The sequence below is a fragment of the Anolis carolinensis genome, chromosome 1, assembly GCF_035594765.1.
Source record: "Anolis carolinensis isolate JA03-04 chromosome 1, rAnoCar3.1.pri, whole genome shotgun sequence".
Lineage (NCBI taxonomy): Eukaryota > Metazoa > Chordata > Lepidosauria > Squamata > Dactyloidae > Anolis > Anolis carolinensis.
In genome coordinates this window covers 306,188,133-306,216,080 of record NC_085841.1, presented here as the reverse complement: position 1 = coordinate 306,216,080, position 27,948 = coordinate 306,188,133, and the positions used below count along the sequence as shown (strand labels likewise).

Sequence of the window (27,948 nt, the reverse complement as noted above, 5' to 3'; positions counted from 1 at the left end):
CCAAACATCTACCACCCTTGCCATTCTGAATGCATATCAAAAAAGCTTCCTATGATATTTCAGAATTTGTTGTCTAATGATTACAGAATGAACTATCTGCTCTGATAGAACTTCCCAGCTAACTCTTCAAAAGCAAAGCAAAACATTTGATAGAACAATACACCAAACAAAACACAGTGTTCCCTCACTACTTCGCGGTTCGCTTTTCACGGTCTCACTGTTTTGCGGTTTTTTAATAAACACTAAAATAATAGTATAAATCATAAAATAATATTATAAATCCCCCTTTCTACTTCCTTCCTAAGGAGAAGCCAAAGGAAGGAAGGAAGGAGAAGCTGAAGGGAGAGAAAAGGAGGCTGAAACAGCTTTGTTTTCGCCTCACAAGGCAGCGGCGGGAGCACAAGGAGGGGACAGAGACGCTACTTGCCAGTGAGATTGTAAACAACACAAATGTAACAACCCTACTTTGTGGATTTTCACTTTTCGCGGGTGGTCCTGGAACATAACCCCCGCGATAAGTGAGGGAACACTGTATCTGAATAGTTGTAACAACATAAAATTATGTTCAAGGGAGGCAATTTTAATATTTCTTCAAGTAGGCAATTACTTTTCGTCTTCCAGAAGTTTGTGGTTGGTTTTTTAAAAGGTTACATTCAACAATCATTAGAATAGGCATTTCAATCATGTCAGATGTGATTACTTCCCATGTCCTAAGACCAACTCTATTATTGGACCAAGTACAGGCTTGCTTTCTGCTGCCCTGGAAACTAGGACTTGGAGCAATGGGTTCAAATTAAAGGAGAGGAAATTCCACCTGAGCATCCTGACTGTAAGAGCTGTTCAGGAGAACTCTCTGCCTTACAGTATGGTGGAAGCTGCTTCCTTGGAAGCTTTTAAACAGAGGCTGGATGGCCATCTGTCAAGGGTACTTTGTTTGTGCTTTTCCTGCATGGCGGGGGTTGAACTAGATGGCCCATGTGGTCTCTTCCAAGTCTACTATTCTATGATTCAGCCCCATAATACGCAATGGGGGAAAGGTAGCATCTTGAAAATAAAAACAGACACAACTTTCTTCATTGCTATATTACCTTAAAACCAGTTGCCCTCCTCTATCCATTATGCTAGCCATTTTCATTACTTTTCTCAACAGTATTAAAATTTTATGAGCATGACTATTCCTGAAGGAATACTGTATCAGACCATAAACTGTAGAAATGTATATTCTTGAATTACTCATAGCAAAGCACATAGAGTCATTGAAAGTAGTTACGCAATAAATATAACTATGATAGATTTTCAATGTAAAACATTGCAAAAAAAAAAGTAATACTGTAGCCATTTTAGAAAAGTTTACATGGTGAACTATTATTTATTTAGGCTAGAGGGCATTTAGTATTGACCCAAGAATGCAGGATGCTGGGATTAAAGGTAGAAGCGGGGGTGGGGGGGGGGGACTTGAGCCTCTCTGAATGAATATAAAATGTTCTTCCTAAAATACAACTTTCTTGCCAACCCAATTTTCAGTGTTACTGAGTGTTATGGCAAAATTTGAATTTTTAAAAGAAGCTAGCTATTTTGAAAACTTTGCACCATATTTCTGGAAGTCACAGATTTTAATTATCTGTTAGGGCAAGGAAAAATAAATTAACACTCAATAGGCATGAAAACAAACTGGTTGGTAACAGGGACATATTAATGATGAATCAATTTAATTAGAACAGCTGCCTTTCCACTCAAGCCTTCAAGAAAGAATCCAGAGTCAGCTTACATGGGACAGTAGGTGGACAGGACAACTCAAAATGGCAACATACATCATTCAAGATGCATCTACACTGCAGAGATAATGCAATTTGACACCACATTAACTGCCATGACTCAATACTATGGAATCATGTAACTCACCAAACTACCACTCCCACGATTCCACAGCATTGAGCAATGAAAATTAAAATGGTAACAAACTGCATTAATTCTACAGTTGAGATGCACCTACAGATGCTCTATAAATATAATAGTGATTGCTTGATCTCACATGAAGTATGTTGCCCATGGTGTATACGGGGTTAATATTTAAAGAGCTGCACTAATAAAATAAATGCCACTATGTCTTTTCCATTCATTTAGCATCTCTGGAAAACATTAAAAGCTTCATGCTTCTTAGCACCCTGTCTCCATGTTCTTAAACAAGGCCAAAGGGCAGGATTTTTGGGCTGTTCCCAGAACTCAAGTTTACAGTTTTAATCAACTGAAATTTAATACCTAACAGACAGAGATATTAGCATCTTCCAAAACAAATTGAATAACCTTCAACTTTGCCAGGGAATTTCATCAGGTTTGTTCTGAATGTGAAAAGAAGTGCCAGACTCTTTCAAAAACAATTTTCTGGCTTCTTTTAAAATATCTACTTAAGTAGTTATCATTGCGTACAATGGTCTGGGCCACTACATTTGCATATAGATTTTTAGAAATAGATTCAGAATGTTTTCACTTTTAAAGAAATCGGTCAAAGTTTCCACTAGATTACAAAAATAAAATTAATCCAACTGCCTCCAAGTTTGAAAGGTCCTTTGCTTCCTAGCTCAAAATGAATGTCTAACTGAAGCGACAGCTTGCAAGAAACCAGAGAAGTCAAAGACAAAAGAGTTCATTGGTGGAGCAGAACTCTCTAGCACACTTTTAAAAATGTGCTTCCCACACTTATATGAAAAAATTAGGTCCACATTGGTGTATCTTGGCAGCCATTCTCTTGTAAAAATTCTTGTTAGATACATTGAAAGTCTCATACAATAAATTATTTATTTTAATGCAGATTCAATTAACTTTTTATTTTTTTAAATGAATAAATATATTTATTATGACATTAGTTGTTTCTCCTCTAAGGATTTCAGAGCAGTCTCTGAACAAATTAAACTACCAAACATGCTTACCTTCAGTAATAAAACTCTAGGGTCATTTTCTTAGTTTCTTGTGGGCACACATGAGATAAAAACAAGTAGCATGATGTATTTGTGCTTTTTAGTTGGCCCAATAAATATTATATGTAGAAGTGTGATAACCTTTTGAATTCATCCCCACTACCGCCAAGTATCTCTGGCTCTTTCCATTCTTAAAGGATTTTTATTTTATTTTTCCCCACCAAGCTTTGACATTTTCACCTAAATCTGTGTTGCTCCCTTGCTGTTGGCTTTCTGCCACAATATCAAACATTTCCTATCCAATAAGCTTCAATATAAAATAATTATGATATATACTCAGCCTCATGTATAAGTCAGGGGCAGGTCTAAAATTTCTAGACTTATTCATGAGTAATATATATAGTAATCATTTAACTTGGTCTTATATTTATATGGTTCCCAGGAATCTTCAATACTTTAAACATGGAATAAAAAAAAACAAAAAGTAATCAATTGAAGGATGAGAAAGATTATCTCTGTCAGAAGCAACTCAGTTGCGTTTCATTGACCATCATGGAAAAAATACAAAAACAAAACTAAAAAATTTGCTAAATGTGTTAGCATTTAAATTAAACAATATGGTGAAAGATTATAAAACATCACATATGGATTAAACATGACCCTTGCTATGAATATTCCATTGTGCTGTAACTAGTAGCACACCCTATAAACTTATTTTTGCCAGAAACACTAATTCATGCTGAACATATAATTAACACAACATTAAAAAGCGCAAAAATAGTAATTTTAAAGGAATGAGATCAAAAGATGCCAATCCCTTTGTTAGCTTGACTTAAATGCCTTTATATTTGGCAAGCTACAGTGCTAATGGTTGATGTTGCAATCCTCGCCAGAACAGAAGCAGGGGGAGAAACTTACTGGTATTGAAAATTCTTCAGCCAAGTACTTCAATATTGATGCCTCTTTAGTCAATAAGTTGGTCCTTTCTCTCAGATTGCCTTGAAGTTTTGTATCAAATTCCTTTCTGACCACAGAAGCAATAGAGTCTAATATTACTAGTTTAACATTCTTAGAAATAATTTCTTCTTCTAAGGATTCAATCCTGAAAAGAAATAAAAATGTTGATTTAATAGGGACACTACACGACAGATTTACTATAAATATGTTAGATGCTAAACTGAACATGACAATAACAGAGTTTTCTCAAGGACCTTCTCTATTTCATTTGGAACTTTATATATGGTCCCTCAATACTGGTAACTGGAGCCCTAAGTGTACACACTCGTATGCATGCAAAGCACACATACATTCTCACATTCACTCCTCGTTGCCCGTCAAATATGATGTTCCATAAGGTCCTTAGAAAAAGAGGGTCATGAGATCTACCAGAGAAAGTGTGACCTAATAATAATAATAATAATAATAATAATAATAATAATAATAATAATAATAATACGTTATTTATACTCCGCCACCATCTCCCCAACGGGGACTCAGGGCGGCTTACATGGGGCCATGCCCAGGACAATACAATATAACAAAATATAAAAACAACATATCATAATACAATTAAACAATACAATAGATAATAATGTACAGTACAACACAAAGTCAAGAAAGCAATATAACAAGGGCGGGCCGCATGAACACTAAGTTAAAACTCGGGGTGAGAAAGGGATAAGAATAAAAACCTTGGGGGACAGGGACCTTAACATGTGACAGCCCAATAGTTCGCAATCATATGTATGATAGCATAAGATTGTTTTTGTTGTGTGTTGTTCTGATTCATGGCAATCCTACCATGAGATTTCCTTGGCAAGACTTGTTCAGAGGAGATTTGCTATTGCCCGAAATCACCCAGTGGGTTTTAATGACTGAGCACGGATTCAAATCCTGGACTTCAGAGTCAAACCAGTGCTCAAACTATTACACCACAGTGGGTCACCCTGGGCAAGTCATACTCTCTCAGCCTCAAAGAAAGGTAATAATAATAATAATAATAATAATAATGGTTCCTCACAACTTGAAGTGGGGCACACACAACACAGTCAAAATACATGATCAAAAATACATTCAATAAATGCATGTATCAAAACATATTTCTATAAAATGCAAGTATTAAAATACATGGAACACAGATTAAAATACAATAGTCATAGAATGTAAATTTTAAAATTCATTGTTCAAAACTGACTGGGTGGGGTCCACTCTAGACACACTCTCACCACATCTTTCCAAGAAAAATCTGTGACAGAGGTGCCAAGGTGGAAACCTGAGGGGATGCAAAAGCAACAAGCATACAGCAACATCACAGAAAGGTAAAACTGGAATATTCCTGAAGTTACAAATATAGTTATATTTTAAAAATAACAGCCAGTCTCAGGTGGCTTAACTTTTTTGGGGGGAAATCACTAGGGATACCCCTATCCAGTAACTTCAGTATTCTGTACAAAATATTTTAGGCAATTCATTTCTTGTTGCACCCAATAAAGAAGTCTCACCTTTTTAGTACACCATCACAGGTAAGTTCCCGATAAAGATAAATGCTACTGGACATTGATATCAGCTTTTCTTCTGATGCAAAATAATGAGGGAAACGATGCTGTGCTATTTCAATAAGCCTGTTCAGAGCCCAGAAGACATGTTATTGAGAGAAAATATGAATCTGAATTCAATCATGTTTTCTAAACCTGTACATTTATTTACAGAATTACTGATCCTAAATGAAAGAAGATAGCAAAACAAACCAAAACAGTGAAATGATATTGAGTGTACAGAGCAGCTTGATAATTTCCCCAAATCTCTCTGCACAAATCTTGACTCAAATCACAAAAACTACAACAGCACCTTTCTGACCATTGGCTTCTAAACAATTGAGGAAAATTATTTGCTACAGTTCCTACTACACAGAGTTGGGGGGACTTGGGGCTGCTGCTCTAAGTTACCATACCATTTTCTCTAAGCCCCCTTCCACGTAGCTGTATAAAATCCATAGCTGTATAAAATCCACTAGATTATATGGCAGTGTGGACTCAGATAATCCAGTTCAAAGAAGACAATGTGGATTATCTGCCTTGATATTATGGATTATATGGATGTGGAGGGGCCCTAATACATCCCTTTCCAAATAAAGGCTTTTTCATAGAACAGCATGCTTTGGTTGCTTCTTCAACATGGAAGTCAGGAGGCATTGTCCCCTGTTAACTGAGTTTCTGGGAAAGCTTTATTTGCCAGAGGCTGATCTCAGGAGGGCAGTTGGTTCTCGCAGAAGCAGAGGAAGCAGGAAGACATTTTTGCTCCCTGGCTTCAGGTAGGATTTGGCTAAGATTTGGCTAAGATTTTAAACTGAGTGTGGGCTTGGCTCCTGTGGTCAAAGTCTAACTGTTGTGTGACTGTTGTGTTGAAAGAGAGCCAGGTACTTAAGTTGATTGACAGCAGGTATTGTCCCCTGTTAATTGAGTTTCTGGGAAAGCTTAATTTGCCAGAGGCTGATCTCAGGAGGGCAGTTGGTTCTCGCAGAAGCAGAGGAAGTAGGAAGACATTTCTGCTCCCTGGCTTCAGGTAGGATTTGGCTAAGATTTGGCTAAGATTTTAAACTGAGTGTGGGCTTGGCTCCTGTGGTCAAAGTCTAACTGTTGTGTGACTGTTGTGTTGAAAAAGACAACTTTACTAACTATCCTTTGCCGTACATACAGGAAACAAAACAACATAAACAAATACACAAAGAGGTGGTTTGGGGCAGTCTGCACATAAAGCGCGTGCATATTACTTAACTGTACAAAGATCCCACTTGGCCACCACACTCACTAAGAGATGCAACAAAAGCAAAACATTCCCATCACATGCACCAGCTGTGGCATGTTCCGCTTTTTCACACAAAAACTAGTCAACTACATCTGCTCCAAATGCAAACAGATGACTCTGATGGAGCAGAGGATCCAACAGCTCGAGCACTGTATTAAGACCCTTAAGGACATTCAGGCACTCGAGCTCTTCTTGGACACTGCACAACACGCTGCTGTAGATCTGCAGCCTGCATCACACCAACACCACCATGACCATGATCAGGAACCTTATGGGGAGATCAACTCACAGATAGACAACCCCCAGGCTTGGAAGGAGGTCACCCATAGAAGGAGACATAGGACCCGGCAGCCTCCGCAGACCTCCTCTGCTCAGCTGGATTTACACAACAGATTTGAAATTCTTACATCATTAACATACAATCAGGAAACACATCTTGTGGAGGACCACAGTTTCTTAGATACCACTCAGTGGACCACCCTTGATCAATGCGCAGGGGATAGCCCTGACGGGGACAGTGCATCACCACATTCACACTTATGGAATCATGCAAATGCTCCATCCCTAATCGTAGACCAGGAGCAACAGGAACATCCTTGGGAGAGTAATGGGCTCTCGGATGTATCTCAATGGATTGTAATTGATGAATGCACTGGGGATGTTGAGGAGGAGGACAACACTTTACACCTACATGATTCACTTCAACAGGAACACTCTTCAGGGGACATACACACTGTCTTGCACAAAAGGGACCTTGTCAATCCTCAAAGGAAACTGGTCTTGGTAGTAGGTGACTCCTTAGAGGAACGGAAGCCATCATTTCCAGACTGGATGGGATGGCTCGAGAAACATGCTGCCTGTCAGGACCCAGGCTGCAGAGCACCAATAACCATGCGCAGAGACCAGAATCTATCTAATATCTTTATTAAAGGAATATATAAAGTCAATAAAAACAAGTGAAGAATATAGTTCAGAAGTAGACCTTTCAGGAAAGGTCAAATATAGTCCAGGAAAACAAGGTCCAATATGAGATATTAAAGTCCAAAGTTATAATCCACTTCACCGAAACACACACTATTTGACAAGCAATAGTGTGGGGAACTGTCCATAGTCTTTGAGGCTTAAGGTAAATCCGAAGGAAACTGGAAAACTGTCACGACCCGGCTGCAGAGCACCAATAACCATACACAGAGGCCAGAATCTATCTAATATCTTTATTAAGGGAATATATAAAGTTAATAAAAGCAAGTGTAGGAAATAGTTCAGAAGTAGACCTTTCAGGGAAGGTCAAAATTAGTCCAAAGAAACAATGTCCAATATGAAATATTAAGGTCCAAAGTTGTAATCCAATAACCGAAACACTCACTTTGCCAAGCAAAGTGAGGGGAGATGACAAGGTCCTTTAGTCCATGAAACTTGAGCAAGGCTAGGAAGTAACTTGATTCTTGGAACACAAGGCTTGAAACAAGGCAACAAGAAACGAGGAGCAAGAACAAGATCCGTGGTAATTACTTGGCAAGGTCCGGGAAGCAAGGCAAGATCCGGGGAGTAAACAAGGCTGGGAGCGGAGGCTTGGAAACAGGAACGAGGCTTGGAAACTGGAACGAGGCTTGGAAGCGGGAGTAGCGCTGTCCACACACACTACTCCAGTAGCTGACGAATTGACTCCGCAAGATTCCTAAAGGGCAAGGAACCTAAATAGGTTCTCGTTTTCCCACCAAAGAACACTTCTCTGGGGAATCAGAACCGAAAGTCAATCTCTGTGCCCAGATGTATGACTCCCTAAAATTTCTCATGGAAGCAGGCTTAATCATCTGAATGCTTTGCTGCGATTCTCAGGCTTCTGCGATTAGCCTGCTGAACTCCTTTTTGTTGCTGATAATAATTACGGCGAGAAAATGGGGGAGATTTTGACTCAGGGCTTGTTTGGCAGATTTCTGGAAGACAAACCTCCTGCAGGTGCAAGGGCTCCAATTCTGGCTGGGAAAGTTCCCTTTCTGGCTGAAATGGTGGAAAACCCAAGTTTTCCTCTTCATCCGTCACAACAGCACTAGGAACGGGACTACATGGCCCATGAGACATCACAAAAACAAGGCTTGAATCAGAGAAGCAAGGTCCGTGGTTTAAAACGCAAGGCAAGGCAATACTTGAAACTTGGCAAGATCAAACTTGAAACAAGGCAAACATGAATCAAAAACTGAGTCCATAGAAGTCCATGGTACAAGGCTGGGCTGGAAACTTGATCCGGGATCTGGGAACTGGAGTACGAAGTCTACACACGATTTCGCTCCTCAAGCCGACGAATTGACTCCGCAAGGATTCCTTTGCGGGCAAACACCTATATAGGATCTTGTTTTCCCGCCAAGGAACACTTTCTCTGGGGAACAAGAAACGAAACCTATACTGTGTCCAGATGCATGACTCCTTAAAGTTTCCCAAGGGAAGCAGACTTAATCAGCTAATTGTCTGGCAGCTATCCTGGCGCTCCGGCGAGTCGCCTCTCGAGCGCCCCTATCTTGATTATAATAATCCCGGCGAGAAAATGGGGGAGATTTCTGCTCAAGGCTTGTTTGGCTGACTTCTTGTGGGCAAACATCTTGCAGGTGCAAAGGCTCCAATTCTGGCTGAAACGGTGGGAAACCCAAGTTTTCCTCTTCATCTGCCTCAATAGTACCAGGAACGGGACTACATGGCCCATGAGTCATCACACTGCCTCCCGGGGGCAAAAATACACCATATCACTCAGAGGCTCAGCAGGCTCCTAAAGCCCCATCACCCTCACAACCTTATGTTGATTCATGTAGGTACCAATGACACCGCTAGGCATACTTTTCAAAAGATCACAAATGATTTTCGAGCTCTGGGAACAAAGCTAAAACTGTATAATGTACATGTGATCTTTTCATCCCTCCTCCCCGTTGTAGGACACGGCTCTACAAGGGCCGGAAAAATAGTACAGGTCAATAACTGGCTCAGAAAATGGTGTCAAGAGGAGCATTTTGGCTTCCTTGACCATGGTCTACTCTTCCAAGAGGATGGACTACTGGCAAGTGATGGGGTGCATCTCACACAAGTAGGAAAACATCTTTTTGCACACAGACTCACAAATCTCATCAGGCGCACTTTAAACTAGATCCGCTGGGGGAGGGGAACAACAGCCTGGCGAACACTATATTACCCACGACCAAAGGGAACTGCCAAAAGGCTAAACGGAGGGCTGCACAAACACAGCAAGGACCAAGTACAGAGAGCACAATAATCCCAAATAAACAGCTCGAGGGGAGGTCACAGGGGCTCACATGTCTTTACACCAATGCTCAGAGCATGGGAAATAAGCAAGACGAACTCCAACTCTTAGCACAGCACCACACATACGATGTCATAGGCATCACTGAAACCTGGTGGGATGACTCCCATCACTGGAATTTAGCCATTGAGGGCTATAACCTCTTTCACAGAAATAGAACAAAGGGGAGAGGAGGGAGAGTAGCTTTATACGTCAAAAACAGTTACGTTGCAGAAGAAATGCAAGACTGTAATCCGGGAAACCAGCTTGAAAGCATCTGGATAAGAATCAAGGGAACTGGGACTCAAAAAGATCTTGTTGTGGGTGTCTACTACAGACCTCCGAGTCAGGATGAAGGACTTGATGAAGCCTTCTGTCAACAGCTGACCAAACAGGCACAAAGAAGAGATATAGTAGTCATGGGCGATTTCAATTATCCCGATATCTGCTGGAAAACAAATTCAGCCAAGAGTACAAAGTCCAACAAATTCCTCACTTGCCTTGCAGACAATTTTATGGTACAGAAAGTAGAAGAGGCAACAAGGGGATCAGCAACTCTTGATCTAATCTTAACAAATGTGGAAGACCTGATCGATACAGTTGAAGTGGTTGGATCCTTAGGGACAAGTGACCATGTGCTCTTGCAGTTTGCAATACAAAGGAATGCTGAAACTAAGACAAGTCAAACACGCATTCTGGACTTTAAGAGAGCTGACTTCCAAAAAATGAAGGAATTACTGAGCGGCATTCCATGGACGCCAATATTAAAAAACAAGGGAGTTAAGGATGGATGGGAGTTTTTCAAAAGTGAAATACTCAAGGCGCAAATGCAAACAGTGCCAACAAAGAAGAAAAATAAGATAAGTGCAAAGAACCCAGAATGGATGTCCAAAGAACTTCTAACTGAGCTAAAGCTCAAAAGTGACATGTACAAGAAGTGGAAAAGGGGAGAAATCACCAAAGAAGAATTCAAACGTATAGCCAACACCTGTAGGGAAAAGGTTCGCAAGGCTAAAGCACTAAATGAGCTCAGGCTCGCCAGGGACATAAAAAACAACAACAAAGGCTTTTTTGCTTACGTTGGTAGAAAAAGGAAGAAAAAGGAGGCGATAGGGCCACTGCAAGGAGAAGATGGGGTGATGGCGACAGGGGATAGGGAAAAGGCAGAACTGCTTAATGCCTTCTTTACCTCGGTCTTCTCACAAAAAGAAAGCCATCTTCAACCTCAGCAACATGGAATGGACGAAGGATTGGGGGAAATTCAACCCCAAATAGGGAAACAAGTTGTCCAGGAACACCTGGCCGCTCTAAACGAATTCAAGTCCCCAGGGCCAGATCAGCTACATCCAAGAGTATTGAAGGAACTAGCGGAAGTTATTTCAGAACCACTGGCAATTATCTTCGAGAGTTCTTGGAGAACGGGAGAAGTCCCAGCACATTGGAGGAGGGCGAATGTGGTCCCTAACTTCAAGAAGGGAAAAAAGAACGACCCAAACAATTACCGTCCGGTCAGCCTCACGTCGATACCAGGCAAGATTCTGGAAAAGATCATTAAGGAAGTGGTCTGCGAACACTTAGAAACAAATGCGGTCATTACTAATAGTCAACACGGATTTACCAAAAACAAGTTGGGTCGATACAGGGAATGCTGTGGATGTAGCGTACCTGGATTTCAGTAAGGCCTTCAACAAAGTCCCCCACGACCTTCTGGCAAACAAACTAGTAAAATGTGGGCTAGACAAAACTATGGTTAGGTGGATCTGTAATTGGCTAAGCGAACGAACCCAAAGGGGGGTTCGTCTTCATCTTGGAAAGAAGTCACGAGTGGAGTGCTGCAGGGCTCCGTCCTGGGCCCGGTTCTGTTCAACATCTTTATTAACGACTTAGACGAAGGGTTAGAAGGCACGATCATCAAGTTTGCAGACGACACCAAACTGGGAGGGATAGCCAACACTCCAGAAGACAGGAGCAGAATCCAAAACGATCTTGACAGACTAGAGAGATGGGCCGAAACTAACAAAATGAAGTTCAACAGGGACAAATGCAAGATACTTCACTTTGGCAGAAAAAATGGAAATCAAAGATACAGAATGGGGGACGCCTGGCTTGACAGCAGTGTGTGCGAAAAAGACCTTGGAGTCCTCGTGGACAACAAGTTAAACATGAGCCTACAATGTGATGCGGCAGCTAAAAAAGCCAACAGGATTCTGGCCTGCATCAATAGGGGTATAGCGTCTAGATCCAGGGAAGTCATGCTCCCTCTCTATTCTGCCTTGGTCAGACCACACCTGGAATACTGTGTCCAATTTTGGGCACCGCAGTTGAAGGGAAATGTTGACAAGCTGGAAAGCGTCCAGAGGAGGGCGACTAAAATGATTAAGGGTCTGGAGAACAAGCCCTATGAGGAGCGGCTTAAAGAGCTGGGCATGTTTAGCCTGCAGAAGAGAAGGCTGAGATGAGACATGATAGCCATGTACAAATACCTGAAGGGAAGTCATAGGGAGGAGGGAGCGAGCTTGTTTTCTGCTGCCCTGGAGACTAGGACACGGAACAATGGCTTCAAACTACAGGAAAGGAGATTCCACCTGAACATCAGGAAGAATTTCCTCACTGTGAGAGCTGTTCGACAGTGGAACTCTCTCCCCCGGGCTGTGGTGGAGGCTCCTTCTTTGGAGACTTTTAAGCAGAGGCTGGATGGCCATCTGTCGGGGGTGCTTTGAATGCGATTTCCTGCTTCTTAGCAGGGGGTTGGACTGGATGGCCCATGAGGTCTCTTCCAACTCTACTATTCTATGATTCTATTATTCTAGGAGCTACTCCTAAACACCAATTTCACCATCTGCTGGCACTGCACTGCAGAGAGGAGAATGATGCTTTTACATTCTTTCTCACTAACCAACAAAAATATAAATGTGAACTGGAAAAACTAGCAATTATATAAGCCAACTATAAAAGGAAAATAGGTACGTTGGGAATGCTCAGGCAGGGTCCAACACTCCTACTCTAATGCCTTTAAGTTGATGAGTGGGTTGGATGACAGAAGCAACTTCCTATCAAAAATCTTTTCAAGGAGAATCAAGTGTTTCTAATGCATCTGCTATCAAGGATTTTGGTACTTGCAGTCCTAGTCCCAATCCCTAGTCTCAGAAAAGCACTCACCATTAACTGCACCACCCACACTGCCTTCCCGACACATTTTGTGCTTGCAGCAGCAAGAGAAGCTTTATGAGAAGTTTTAAGCATCCATGCCAAACATATACAAAGTTTCCTCGAGCAAACAGTAGATATGTTAGTAACTAATCAGCCTCTTTCAAGATAAGCACTCCTCTTTCTTGAAAAAAAAAACCCCTGCATATCCCTAGAAGGGCAGTTTTTATTAAACTGCTACATTATTGTTTTAAGTTATGTTTATTCTGTTAAAACCTTAGTTTATGATGCTTGTTTTGTTTGTATGTATTTTACTCTGTTTTATTGTGGTTTTTTGAGCCTGGCCTCATGTTAGCCGCCCTGAGTCCCTGCGGGGCAATGGAGGTGGGATATAAAAATAAAGTTATTATTATTGTTGTTGTTGTTGTTGTTGTTATTATTATTCTATACAGGATGATCAATTACATGCACTTTTTAAATGATGTGTTTCCTAATTATCTCAAATGTGAAACCAGAGAAATGGGGGATATTATGTGAAAGCATATAAAAAACATGGTAGCAATGATGCAAGCAGAGTGGCATTTCACTAAAGGCAACACTGTACTAAGACAACTCTTATACCAGTGGCATGGGTAACCAAGCTGTACAAGGCACAACCTTACATGGGCTCTAAGACCCAGCACCTTTTACAATTAGCCAGAGTAGACATAATTCAAGAATCATGTCTGCAGGCTGTTGTGCTTTCTCTCACTACATACAGCAGCAGTTAACAATAGTTTATTTCTCATGTTACTTATGAAACATTAATTTCTAGACTCTGGGCATATTTGGGAGAACAGAAAACTAAAACATAATGAGGAGGAAATAGCGACACTATAGTACATAAGTAACCTTAGGGTGGCAGACATATTAAATAAAGAACACTATATAAAGCTAAAATTGCTGTCTTTCTCCCCCATCTTTTTTTCAAATCATACCTCTCAGCACTGAATGCAGATTCTGTATCGATGTATATAACAGCTCCACTGAATCCTCCCATGCTGGTGGGTAATGTGGCCAACAAGCTCATCATAATACAAAACTGAGTTTTGCCACAACCTGATGGACCAGTTATCTAATGAAGAAAACCACAAACATGAAATAGGATTGGAATAATTCTACACAAACGGCAAAATCTTTGCTATCATTTCAACATTCATTTGTGATGCCATGTAATCTAAAACAGTGTACAGGTGTCCCTCACTGATTTAACATGTGAGAGGATTAATGAACCGTTGAAAACTGTAACTGGTCAAAATACAGAACCTGGTGTTTAAGATGGTTAATGAAACTGCTATGAGAGCAAGAAACCGGCACAAATGGTTACAGCACAAGAGGTGGAAGAAGAGGAAGAACAGGGACAGATGTGGGGCAGTTGAGATAAGGTGGGAATTCTTCCAAAGTATGCCCGCACAAAACTCATAACAACATCCTATCCCCTTTTCTTTAAGAAAATTTCTGATTGAGTGAGATTCTGAGAGGGGCAGGATATATAGATAAAGTAGTTCTAGTGACTATTTAAAGAACAGGCCATCAAAAAGCAGAGGATGCATATACTGTGCGTTCTAATTGATAAGAATGATTTTTTTGAGAGAGAGATTTATCAGCTCCAAGCATTCTGAGCCACAGAGGTCACCTGGGACCTCAATGTCTAAGGATCTAAGAGTATTCCCAACCCACACACCTGCAACCCCATCCAGGAAGGTCCGTCTGTGCAGTTTACAGACCACCAGTCCACACAACTTCCATCTTATCACAACTCAGCTTCAATTTACAGATGCTCATCCAACCCACTACTGCATCCAGGGACTGATCCAGAACCTGCTAAGTCTCAACATGCTTTGAAGGTAAGGATAAGCAGAGCTGAATGACATCAGCATACTGATGGCACACCATCCTCCTTACATTTTCAATAAGCATCTTTCCTCAAAAGAAGTAGGGATTTTTTTACATTATCAATAAGGGAACATTTTATACCAGAATAAATGAACACAAAATGTTGTATACAATTAAACCAAACATAAGCAGTTTTAGGTCTCACTGATATGAATGAATAAACTGAGTGAAATATTCCTCTCTTCCACAAAGACTTGAATTTTTTTTAGTTTTCCCTGATCATACTGCAAGACTGAACCTGTTGATGACACAAAATGCTGACGCCCTAACCTCTTTCCAAAACCTGTTGAAAATTCATGGAGTTCATCTCATTCCAATTTTAATTTGAAATCAGGTGTCCGCCCATGAAACAGAGATCTCACTATGATAACAATGTTTGGAAACCAGCACTTTTATTTTTCAGTAAATGGTACATTATTTTCTAGACATGCGTTGACTGACCACAAAAAGTTAGAATTCAATTTCTAACTTGAACCTCAATAGTGGTTTGGAAAAAAAGGGTCCATGCCAGTAGAGTTTCCTGGCGCGTTGAGAAAATGCACAAGATCTGGCAGGAGACTATACCACTGAAATCTTTACTTTAAATGACTCATATATTTGAGTTCCAACTTTCCAACCACCATCATTGTTGGATAACATACTAAGAAAGAGTAGCCAAAAACAGATAGAATAGCCACATTTTTCAAAACAATTTAGTTAAGACCACAAAAGTAAAAAATAAAACATTCCTCTTTTGAGATTAAAAAAAGCAGTGCATGCATTAGCTACAGTCCTGTTACATAGAAAAGCAGAGATTAAATTGCAAATGTTCTAATGAAATTAAACTCTGCATCTACATTTCAGCTTTATCACAAATTGTAATTTCAAAATTTTAAATAAAAAAAATATTTTTTTTAAAAAAACTGTAGTACTATTTTTTAAATGGTAGTACTATTGTAGCCCCCGCTGGTGCAGCGGATTAAACCGCTGAGCTGCTGAATTTATTGAGCGAAAGGTCAGTGGTTCGAATCGGGGAGTGGGGTGAGCTCCCACTGTTAGCCCCAGCATCCGCCAATCTAGCAGTTCAAAAACATGAACATGTGAGTAGATCAATAGGTACAGCTTCGGCGGGAAGGTAATAGTCATGCCAGCCACGTGACCTTGGAGGTGTCTATGGACAACGCCGGCTCTTCGGCTTAGAGATGGAACTGAGCACCAACCCCCAGTGTCGGACACAACTAGACTTAATGTCAAGGGAAAACCTTTACCTTTATCTGGTTCTATTAAGAGTAATATACATGAAAATCAACTTTTTTTTCCAAAATGGCTGTATTATACTGAGAATATACATCAATTTTATCTTGATTTTTGTCATACTAATAGAGTATTAATGATAAACACTTTTCTATAAAACAGTTGTCTTATTAAATGTGTTGAATACTAATTAATATTGTCTTCTTTACTTCGTAAGTCGTGCTTATTCATTCTGTCATGATTACTGAAACAAGTCAAGAAAGAAAGTGCAAAGGCAAGTCTATCGTTGAACATTAAGTAAATAAAAATAATGAGCACAGATTATTTACATAGCATTGAAGTAGATGAAAATAATTCAAGATGTTTAATATCTTGCCTCAGTCATTAATCAGAATAGAGACTGAAGACAAGAAATCATAAGAAGGCTAGGACTTGGAAGGGCAGTTATGTAGAAACTAGACAAGATCCTCAAGTGTAAAAACATATAATTGAATAGAGTTAGGATTGCCCATACTATTATCATTTTCCCAATGACTATTTCTGGGCGTGAAAGCTGGACAGTAAAGAAAGCTGATAGGAAGAAAATCAACCCATTTGAATTGTGATGTTGGGGCAGAATTCTACAGATACCATGAACTGCTAAAACTATAAATAAACGGGTGCTAGTGCAAATCAAGGCTAGTAGAAACTGTTGCACTTTTAACATATCATGGGAAGACATCACTCACTAGAAAAGCTTGGTGAGGTAGAAGGCAGTAAGAAAAGAAGAAAACAGCATTATGGGACGATGGGCTCAATCGAGGAATCCATGACCTTGAGTCTGCAAGACAGAGTGACTTTTGAGGTCTCTCATTCATTGACGGGGTTGCCATAAAATGAAGTCAATATGATAGCATATGACAACGATTTGTAGAAACTTGCAATTAGGGACAGGCACTAAAAATATTCTTGAACTCTTCAGACAGCTGAGGACTCTTCAGTCCTCAGCTGTCTTTCTGCATCTCTATCCTACTCACCCCGATCCCAGAGCCACTGCTCTCAGCCTGAGAGATGTTCTTGGAATGTAAAGAAAGATAGAAGGAGGAGAAAGTCTCATTGTAACGTCCAGACTCAACCCTCTATAAAGCTTGCCTCCTCCTTCCTATAAGTCTGTGTTTGGACCAGAATTCTTGGGAAATCATCTATGCAAAGGCACTAAAGTAACTTAAACCAGCAGCAGGGAACTTTTTAATCATTTTATTTTCCCTTAAAAATCAGAAACTTCCATGGATTTTATACTGCATTGAAGAAACATATTAATAAATAGTAACATTATTTAAAATATATCTAAAAAGTGTTAGAAAGAGGAAATTCTCAGATCGGAGACTATTCTCCTAATGTTTATTTTCAAAAATTTTATACTACTTGGGAGAAAAGTCAGAGATGTACAGTAGACAACAGGAAAAATACTACTACTTGTCTGAATGTGTCTCCCGCTATGACCCACCATGTAATTTAAGATCTTCTGGGGAGGCCCTGCTCTCGGTCCCACCAGCCTCACAGGTGCGGCTGGTGGGGATGAGAGACAGGGCCTTTTCAGTGGTGGCCCCCCGCCTATAAAATGCCCTCCCAAATGAAATCAGACAGGCTCGCTCTCTCCTATCCTTCTGAAAAAGAGTGAAAACTTGGTTGTGGGACCAGGCTTTTGCCCAATAACAACAGCATCGATTTTAATTATATGATACAAGATATAATGACATACCTGGTTTGGAATCGGAATGCGCTTTGAATGTATATCTACTTGTATATTTACGAATGTTTTAATGTAATTTAATTCAAATGATTTGAAATGTGAGTGCAACTGTTTTACGTATGTGTTTTATATTTGTAAGCCGCCCTGAGTGAGAAGGGTAGGGTAGAAATGTTGTAATATATAAATTAATTAATTAATACTTCTCCTACCTTCTGCAGGTAGCACTTCATAAGATACATTATAGAGAGGTTTAAGTGAAAAGCTATATTTTAATTCATAGTGAAAAGATTGTTAGACAAAATATTTTTATTAAGTACAGTAATTAGATCTGAAATGAACCATACTTTATCAAAAGAAATCTGTGCCTTGTGATTTAAAAGTTCTAAATAAATAACAACTCTTTTCAATGTGCAAAACAGAAAGCTGTCTTCTGTTTTCAATTATGCCAACAAAAACAAATGTTCATCACTATGTAAATCTTTTACCTCTGTAATAGATCCACAGGCAATTCCACCATGCAAAATTTTATCCAGATCTTCCAGTGTTGTTGGCAAGAATGCTGTTGAAGGATTCATAGTTCTTTTCATTTTCATTTCATAAACCTATAATAATCATATCCATTTTTAAATAATCAATTCAACTGGTAGGAAAAATGTCTGGTATTTATTTTTCCAAATGAAGAATTGCTTAGGGCTTATTTGCCAAAAACCAAACATACAGGCCCTAAATTTGCTTTCCTGTCCTTTAATAAAATTTTCTCCAACCTTCTGACCGAACCTAACATCACAAAATACTATTAAAGACTCTAGTGTCTGTAAAAATGTTTATAAAACAGTCTTTAATTTTACAAGCCTACAAACATATTTTAAAAGAATTGTTCATCTTTTGGGTAAAATACATTTGATTTGTAAATTACCACTTCAGAAGAAAATATTATCCTTGTGGTTAAGTACAGCTGGAAAAAATGCACAGTGAAACCGCAGACTAAGAAAAAACTGACTGTCCCTGTTAGCTATTCCAAAAAACCTGGGTTCACTGAAAGGTTTGTTGAGTTTTATTTGAGGAATTACAAAACTTTTACAAGGAAATATATTGAAGCAAATGAACTAAAATGGGTTTTTAGGTTCCTTTCTCAATACAGACAAACTGAACAAATCTTGTCAAGAAAACCCCATGATAGGTTCACCTTGAAATTGAAATGTCAAAACAGCTTAAAGATATACAGCAACAAAGTTTTTTAAAACATTTCTACACTATCACAATAATCCTTTATCATGTAAGTGCCCTTCCCAATATTTTGATACCAATATTTTGTTATCATATTGATCTCACAAGTAAGGATCACTCCTAAAAACATTAATTACATTTAATGAAATTCAAAGCTAGAGAACACACACAAAAGAAAGCCTTTAATGTGCATCACTGCTCTACAGTTTATGTAATCACCACAGAATTTCCTTATGTAATCATCTGCACAATGAAACCACTATCTTCAATGTCAGTTTGAAATTGAAGTAAATGGTTGATGTAGACAGCCCCCATGTTGCTTCTTGGTACAGGTTACTGATGAATGAGTAGAGTCTTTTATCTGCCCCAATGTCAATTTCTATTCATGGGAGAAGATATTATCCATTCCCTCCTTCGTAACAGCAAAGTAGCCTGAATTCTTCAAACTATTGGAGGACTACAGAAATCACTGACATGTTGTATTGCCTGGGTAATGTATACATTGATCAAAATGTTAATTCAAGCAGAAAACACCAATTTAGAAGTAACACATATTTGCTATAGATGAGAATCTAGAGTGCGATACCCAGACAGTTCAGATAGGAATGCACACAACTAGATTCCTTCTTCTTCTACTTTGCAAATAGATACTCACCGTTTGCATTCTGGGAGCACAGAATTGGCTGACTGTGTTAAGAAGTTTTTGAACTTTCCAATAGTTCTGTCCAGTCACTTTCATCAGTTCCAGTAATGAAAGACGTAAGAGGTCCTGAAACAATCATTTTAAAAAATGAGGAATTACTTACTTCTTAAGTACTTGGGCAAACTCATCATGCCTTCAGGATGGTTTTGTTCATGCCATATTGATTTATTTGTTGAAGAAACTCACCTGACAAGTAGTGATCTGATGTCGACTTAGTCTTTCACAAAGATTCTGTGGTAAACCTGCTCTTCTCAGTTTCTTGCTTGCCATGAGGATGTATTCAGTGGACAGAAACTCAATCCTATTAACATAACAAATGACAAATTATTTTAAATACACTTAAGAATATGTATACAAAAATATTTTCATCCTTCAAAATTTGATAATTTGCCGGAATACTGAAACAGTTTATGCTGAATAATGACTCAAATGCATTTGTTCTGTTTCTTATAAGCAGTGATAAAACTAGCTTGGGCTCCTCCAAGTATCAGTTAAAATATAATCAAAGAGGTGCCAAACTGATTGTCTCCACAGAACGCTTTATCTCAGTGATGCTGAGGGGCACTTTAAAAAACTGCTACAAACTTTCACTTTCTGGGACAGTGACCTATCTCCTACTAAGACTGTTCTCCCCAGATGTTCTGTATTCAGGGTACTTGAGCATTTGATGCTGCATGTTCAGCATGAGAGTTTGAAATCAGTTAGCTTCTATTACAGGCATTGCCAACTATATTGACCATTTAATGCAGCTTCAAGCAGGTACTGAATAAAGTGGTTTTGCTGTGCAGATAATTACATAGGAATTCCTGAAACTGGTTTGAAGCCCAGATGGTGATTACACAAACAACAGTGCACTGGTGTACATTAAGGGCTTTCTTTCGCTCACTTTTGTGGGATTTTGTTGTCTGGCTACCACAGTTTGAAGCTAGCTTCAAACCGCATTAAACGGTCAGTCTAGATGGGGCCTCAAAAAAAGTGCACTGATATTTCTGAAAGGTATTTATTTATTTACCATATTTATATTCCGCCCTTCTCAACCCCAAAGGGGACTCAAGGCAGCTTATACATAGGCAACAATTCAATGCATTAAAAACAATGTACAATTAAAATAAACGTTTACATTAAAATTAAGATTAAAATACATTAAAACATTTAAAATTATTACAATCACTATTAAAGCCACGCTATCCACAATCATAATTCAGGCCATTCCAGTAGTCATTGCACATAATTCCAAATCCATCTATTGCACTGTAATTATTTTCTGAAGGCTTGATCCCAAAGTCACGTTTTCACTCTCTTTCTGAAGGTAAAACCATAATTCCTCTTGATACATACAAGGAAGAAGTTTGAACCCTGGTATAAGGATAAAACCTACATTACAGCCACATAAATTTGTTTACTTGGAAACACTGCTCATGTAGGTCAATGAAAAATATTTTGATTGCGATCGCAACCTAAATCAAAAGTATATTTGGATTATTTCACATGTGCCCCATTCCTATCCAGGAATATCTTTTTTAGAAAGAATATCACAGAAATCAGGCAATTCCTTTTAATTAATGTCATATCTTTGAATCCAAGGTGTCTGGGGATAGTGATGGAAATGCAGTGTACACATAAGCTTAGGACTTGTACAGAATTCATGGTCTTAGCGCAGAGATGGGCAAAGTGTGGCCTTAATGTATTTCTGATTTCACTGTTGCAGTCTATGATTTTATATTGCTTGAAACTAATTATATAGTCATAACAGATTTTTTATTATTATTTACTGTATTTATACTCAGGCCTTCTCATCCCAAAGGGGACTCAGAACAGCTTACAAAGGATATTGTAGATATTGTAAGCCATCTTGAAGAATCAGCTGTTACAAAATGCAGTTTAGACTGCCACTATTATATCTCCTTTTTGCGCATTTTGCTTTCAAAGGATTTTATCAAGTTTGCCTTCATTTCTCTCTCACATACATCAAAATTGCATCTTCCATGATATAACTGTGCCATCTCAGGGGGATACCTCCTTTTATCTGCCTTGACACACTTGCTAGTTAGTTTCGCCAAATAACCCCAAATCTGGTATTTCTGAACGTAAATTGTTTTTAATCCCTCTATTTTGTCTCCCTTTACTCACCATCTAAAAAAATGACACCCAACATCATAACCTGTTATCATGATCAAGCTACTGAAATCTTTTGGCCATTTTGTTAGCCTTCTTTCATTGAGAGCTGCCATGCTGTAGTTCTGCATCCTCTACTTCAACTATCAGTTGGATTTTAGACAGAGACATTCCCCAGATTTTGGAAGTATCAGTGCATGAGGCTAGGACCCACTGCATGTACAGGATGTCTCTGCTACAAAGCTACAGACCTTTTGATGTTGGTGCTTTCCTCTGCAAAGACTTATAGAACTATATGGCATATAAGAGGCATTTGCTTTTCCTACAAAGCCAAAAAAAACTCTCAGAATTTGTGGGAACTGTATTAGCAGCCTATTTTTATGAAAACAGTATGACGTTTTTGAACTGAGAAGGCAGTCAATGAATAGAAAAAAATTACCAGACACAAACACTCAAGATTTCACAATACTAGAGCCCACCAAAACAAAACACTTTCCAGTGCTGAAACAGGTTTCCAGCAGACAGTAACGCATATTGAGGCCCCATCCACACTGACCATTTAATGCAGTTTCAAACTATTTTCTTTGCATGATTTGGTGGGAGTTAGATGTCTGGCTGCCACAATTCGAAGTTAGCTTCGCACTGCATTAAATGGTCAGTGTAGATTGTGCCTGAGGGTCAGATGATGACTCTAGAGACCAGGATTCAAATCCCCACAAGTCACTCTTTCAGCCTCAAAGGAAGGCAAAGGCAGGCCTCTGGCCAAAAAGCCTTGTGACAGGGTCGCCTTTGGTCGGAAAGGACTTGAAGGCATGCAAAAACATCAAGACGCAAGCTTCCATCCAGCACTATCCATGCTCAAATAGCAACTTGAGTAACTGAGTTGCTGTGAGTTTCTGAGCTGTATGGCCATGTTCCAAAAAGCATTCTCTCCTGACATTTCACCCACATCTATGGCAGATATCCTCAGAGGTGTGAGGTCTGTTGGAAACTAGGGAAGCAGGGTTTCTATATCTGTGGAAAGTCCAGGTTGGGAGAAAGAACTCTTGTCTGTTTGAGGCAGGTGTGAATGTTGCAATTGGCCACATTGATTGGCCTCGCAAATTCAAAGCCTGGCTGCTTCCTGCCTGAGGGAATCCTTTGTTGGGAGGTGTTAGCTGGCCTTGATTGTTTCCTGTCTAGAATTCCCATTTACAGATTGTTGTTCTTTATTTACTGTCCTGATTTTAGAATTTTAAAATAATGATAGCCCGATTTGGTCATTTTCTTGGTTTTCTCCTTTCTGTTGAAATTGATTGCAAGGCCATTAAATACTGATCAAGTTGCTCAATTGAAACATTCACACTTACCTCAAACAAACAAATGAGTTCTTTCTCCCAACCTGGACTTACCAGATATATAAACCCAACTTTTCTAGTTTCCAACAGACCTCACAACCTCTGAGGATGCCAGCCATAGATGTGAGCGAAACATCAGGAGAGAATGCTTCTGGAACATGGCAATACTGCCCAATAACTCACAGTAACCCAATGATTCCAACCATGAAAGCCTTTGACAACATATTGGGTAACATTTACACCAGGATTATTAATGCAGTTTGACACCAGTAAGAGCCCTTCCACACAGCTGTATAAAATATCACATTATCTTCTTTGAACTGGGTTATATGGCAGTGTGGACTTTGATAACCCAAGGCTCTTCACACAGCCATATAACCCAGAATATCAAGGCAAAAAATCCCACAATATCTGCTTTGAACTGGGATATCTGAGTACACACTGCCATATATGTCAGTTCAAAGCAGAAAATGTGGGATTTTATTCAGCTGTTGTGAAGGGGCCCCAGTTCAAAGCAGATATTGTGGATTATCTGCCTTGATATTCTGGATTATATGGCTGTGTGGAAGGGCTCTAACAAACCTAAAGAAAGTGAAAAGTACACTCGCTCTTAAAATACCAGAACTTCGGGGTTATTCAATGAAACCGAGGGCGCATCTTCTGTAGAAATGCTGAAGTTCAGCATCACCTTAACTGTCCTGGCTCAATGCTATATAATCGTGGGAGCTGTAGTTTGGCCTTCTCTTTCAAAGAGGGGTGGTGCCTCAACCTGCAAATCCCATGATTCCATACCATTTAGCCACGGCCGTGAAAATGGAGTCAAGCTGCTAACAAGCCCAGAGAAAGGCCAGCCTCAAAGCCTTGCCAATGGCGAGGGACTGCCGACCCCGCTCAGCCCTGTCCCCGGAGGCAGAAGCAGCAGCAACAAAACCAGGGCCTACTGAGGAGAAAGGCTCCCGCCGAGAGACTGAAAACACCCTTTCCTTGAGGCCGTTGCCACGCAACTTCCCGTCCTGACCTGGACACTTTTCAAAGTCTCCCACTTCTCGGCAGGAGGCGGCGACATAAGCGAAACAACACCGAGAGCTTCTATTGGTCACGGGCTCGGGGACGTTATCCAATCCCGTGCAAAACAATCCAAGTTTTTTTTTTCCGGACTTCAACTCCCAGACGCCCCAGCGGCCTTGGCCCATGGTCAGGAATTCTGGGAGTTGAAGTCCAAAATCGCTAGAAGACCCCGGGTTGAGAATCACATAGACCAGTGGTTCTCAGCCTGTGTGTCCCCAGATGTTTTGGCCTTCAACTCCCGGAAATCCTAACAGCTGGTAAACTGGCTGGGATTTCTGGAAGTTGTAGGCCAAAACGCCTGGGGACCCACAGGTTGAGAACCACTGACATAGCCCCCTATCTAGACGGCCATATAATGAGTTTTGAAACTGCATTATTTGGCCAGTGTGGACTCATATAATGCAGTCTAACTTCACAGAACCAGCTGGAGAAATGTTGATGGAATGTACCTCCGAATTCTACCAGGTATATAATTAATATAATTAATATGACAGAGTGTTGTCGAAGGTTCCACTGGAATCACTGGGTTGCTGTGAGTTTTCTGGGCTGTATGGCCATGTCCCAGAAGCATTCTCTCCTGACTTTATTTTTTTTAAAAAAAAAACTCTAAAATCAGAACATTGAATAAAGTACAACACTCAGAAAACGGGAATTCCAGACAAGAAACAATCAGGTCCAGCTAATCACCTCCCAACAAAAAAATTCCCCAGCATGGAAGCAGTCAAACTTTGAAGCTGCAAGGCTATTCAAGGCTAATCAAGGTGGTCAACTGGAACATTCACACTTAAACAGACAAGAGTTCTTTCTCCCACCCTGGACATTCCACAGATAAATCAACCCCACTTGCCTAGTTTCCAACAGACCTCACAGCCTCTGGGGATGCCTGCCATAGATGTGGGTGAAACGTCAAGAGAGAATGCTTTTGGAACATGGCTGTACAGCCCGAAAAACTCAAAGCAACCCAATATGACAGAGATTCGCAGCAAGAATGAAAAGACATGGATGAAGATTAATCCCAGGGACCAAAGACCAAGAAAAGAAGCATCTCAAGTAGGCAGAGAAGCAGAACTTTAAAATGCTAGTGTACAACAAACAAAAAGAAACGAGGTGGGATGGAGAAGAGCTCCTCTTAGTGTCTGAAACTAACTTGTATTTGCAGCCAAAACATATACAGTAAATCATGATCAAAGGACAGGAGTGTGAACAACAGGCATGGACAAACTTCGTCCCTCCCGCTGTTTTGGACTTCACAATTCCTAACAGCCAAAGTTCTCTTTGAGTACAAGTATATCTCAGTTAACAAAACATTTGGTAAAGGACCTCATCACATGTAGAAATGTCCTCATTTCATTTAAAAACAAAGTTCCAAGGTGGTGATCACACAATGCAAAGCTACTTCCAGGGGGTGACCGTTACCCCATTTTTATATTTCATAATAACATGGATTTTTTGAGGCGGGTATCTATCAACTCCACTTATCTCTATGCAAAACACGCGAACTTTCATGTGTGATGGCAACTGTTGAAGTTCTCCAAGTACAGTAATACAATTTTGTGACATATATTTGTGGTGGGTCTTTACACTTGCCCTCAATTTTTCTCCTGCCACCATTACTCTGTGAGGACGAATCCTCCAAAGGTTATTTTATTTATTTATTTTTATCATGTCAAAAGCGACTTGAGAACATACTGCAAGTTGCTTCTGGTGTGAAAGAATTGGCCATCTACAGAGACATTGCCCAGGGACACCCGGATGTGTTACCATCCTGCTGGGAGGCTTCTCTCATGTCCCTGCAAGTTAGACCTGACAGATGGGAGCTCGCCCACCTTCAGTTCAGCAGTTCAGCTGGCACAAGTGTTTAACCCATTGTGTCACCATGGCTCCTATCCTTCAAAGGTAAGTTTTCTTTTATTTTTTTAAGGACATTCTGTAATTACCGGCACTCAATATTCATTACTCAATGCATTGACATTATAATTTTTCCTTTTGAAGTAATTCTCCTTTTGAAATATTTTTGAGGTAATTTGGAAGTACAGTAATAATAATAACAATAATAAAAACTTTATTTATACCCCGCCACCATCTCCCCAACGGGGACTCGGGGCGGCTTACATGGGGCCATGCCCAGAACAATACAATATAACAGAATATAAAAGAACAACACATCACAACACAGTAAACAATACAATAGATAATAATATACATTACAATGCAAAATCAAGGAAACAATAAAAACAAGGGCGGGCCACATGAACATTAAGTTAAAACTCGGGGTGAGAAAGACATAAGAATAAAACCACAAAGAACAGGGTCATAAGAAAGTGGTACAGTCTAGAGGATAGATATTGAAAGGGAGCAACGGAAAAGAAATATAAAGTAGTTACTCTCCAAAAGCAAAGTTGAGTAGAGTCTCACTTATCCAACACTCGCTTATCCAACGTTCTGGATTATCCAACGCATTTTTGTAGTTAATGTTTTCAATACATTCGTAAATACAGTAATTACTATATAGCATTACTGCATATTGAACTACTTTTTCTGTCAAATTTGTTGTATAACCTGATGTTTTGGTGCGTAATTTGTAAAATCATAACCTAATTTGATGTTTAATAGGCATTTCCTTAATGCCTCCTTATTATCCAACATATTCGCTTATCCAACATTCTGCCAGCCCATTTATGTTGGATAAGTGAGACTCTACTGTAATTTGGAAGGTAAATAACATGTGTGCACAGTTCAATAGAGAAAGGGCCATATCTGTGGAAGAATTTGGGCTTTTGCTCGGCTTTTGATAATGCGGGGCAAGATGTTACTGCAGATCATCACCAGGAGGTGTATAGCTGTCGTGGGGCCAATCCTAATCTATGTGGTGCTTGGTAAAGAGGCAAAAAATGAGAGCTTAGTCTGTCCTGGGAGAACCTAAAAGAAACACTGACCCCATCTCCTCTTTTTGTTGCAGCACCACATCTGGCCCTTTTAAATGCCTGGGTGGGAAAATGGTAGTGTTGGAGACCAGGGATGGCTGGCTTCTGAGTCACCACTGAAGTTGTGGAATGACCCCCAACTTCTCCAGAAGCGGTGCTGGATTTGCCATTGTGCTTAGGCATACATAAGGACAGGACCCCCTTAACCAGGGGGCCATCTTCCTGCCAAAATAATTTTTATGATAGATTTCGCTTACATGATGCAATTATAAATTTGAAGGAGTTCCATTTCAGAGGGATTCCAGACATAATGACTGAGTTGATAGTCTCTGGGGGTGTGCCAGAAAGCAGGCAGTGTAGGCCTACCTCCCGGGGCCCCTCCTTCAGGGCCCAAGTAAGGAAGTGGCCTCCTAATTTAACTACCACAGGGCCTCATTTGTCCTAAATCTGGCACTGTCCACAAGTCATTTCACAATCCATAATTTTGGCCCCCAAACCTGCTTATACAAGAGGTCGACTTAT

At 39.9% G+C, this 27,948-nt stretch overlaps 1 protein-coding gene across 6 annotated transcripts in view; it reads right to left on the bottom strand.

Moving 5' to 3' along the window:
- The window catches only part of rad51b (RAD51 paralog B), a 397,175-nt gene that overhangs the window by 366,018 nt on the left and 3,209 nt on the right, over positions 1-27,948 (bottom strand). For 3 of the 6 annotated variants that reach the window (XM_062968053.1, XM_062968054.1, XM_062968055.1), the window contains exons 2-7: positions 20,169-20,283; positions 19,935-20,048; positions 18,538-18,654; positions 14,130-14,266; positions 5,417-5,536; positions 3,834-4,017 (exon numbers count right to left, since the gene is read on the bottom strand). In XM_062968053.1, the coding sequence (XP_062824123.1) occupies positions 3,834-4,017; positions 5,417-5,536; positions 14,130-14,266; positions 18,538-18,654; positions 19,935-20,048; positions 20,169-20,283 (787 nt within the window). Of the gene's footprint in view, positions 1-3,833; positions 4,018-5,416; positions 5,537-14,129; positions 14,267-18,537; positions 18,655-19,934; positions 20,049-20,168; positions 20,284-24,226; positions 24,548-27,948 lie in introns of those variants that run through there. The other 3 variants (XM_003224876.3, XM_008116955.2, XM_008116960.2) reach the window with 3 other exon arrangements.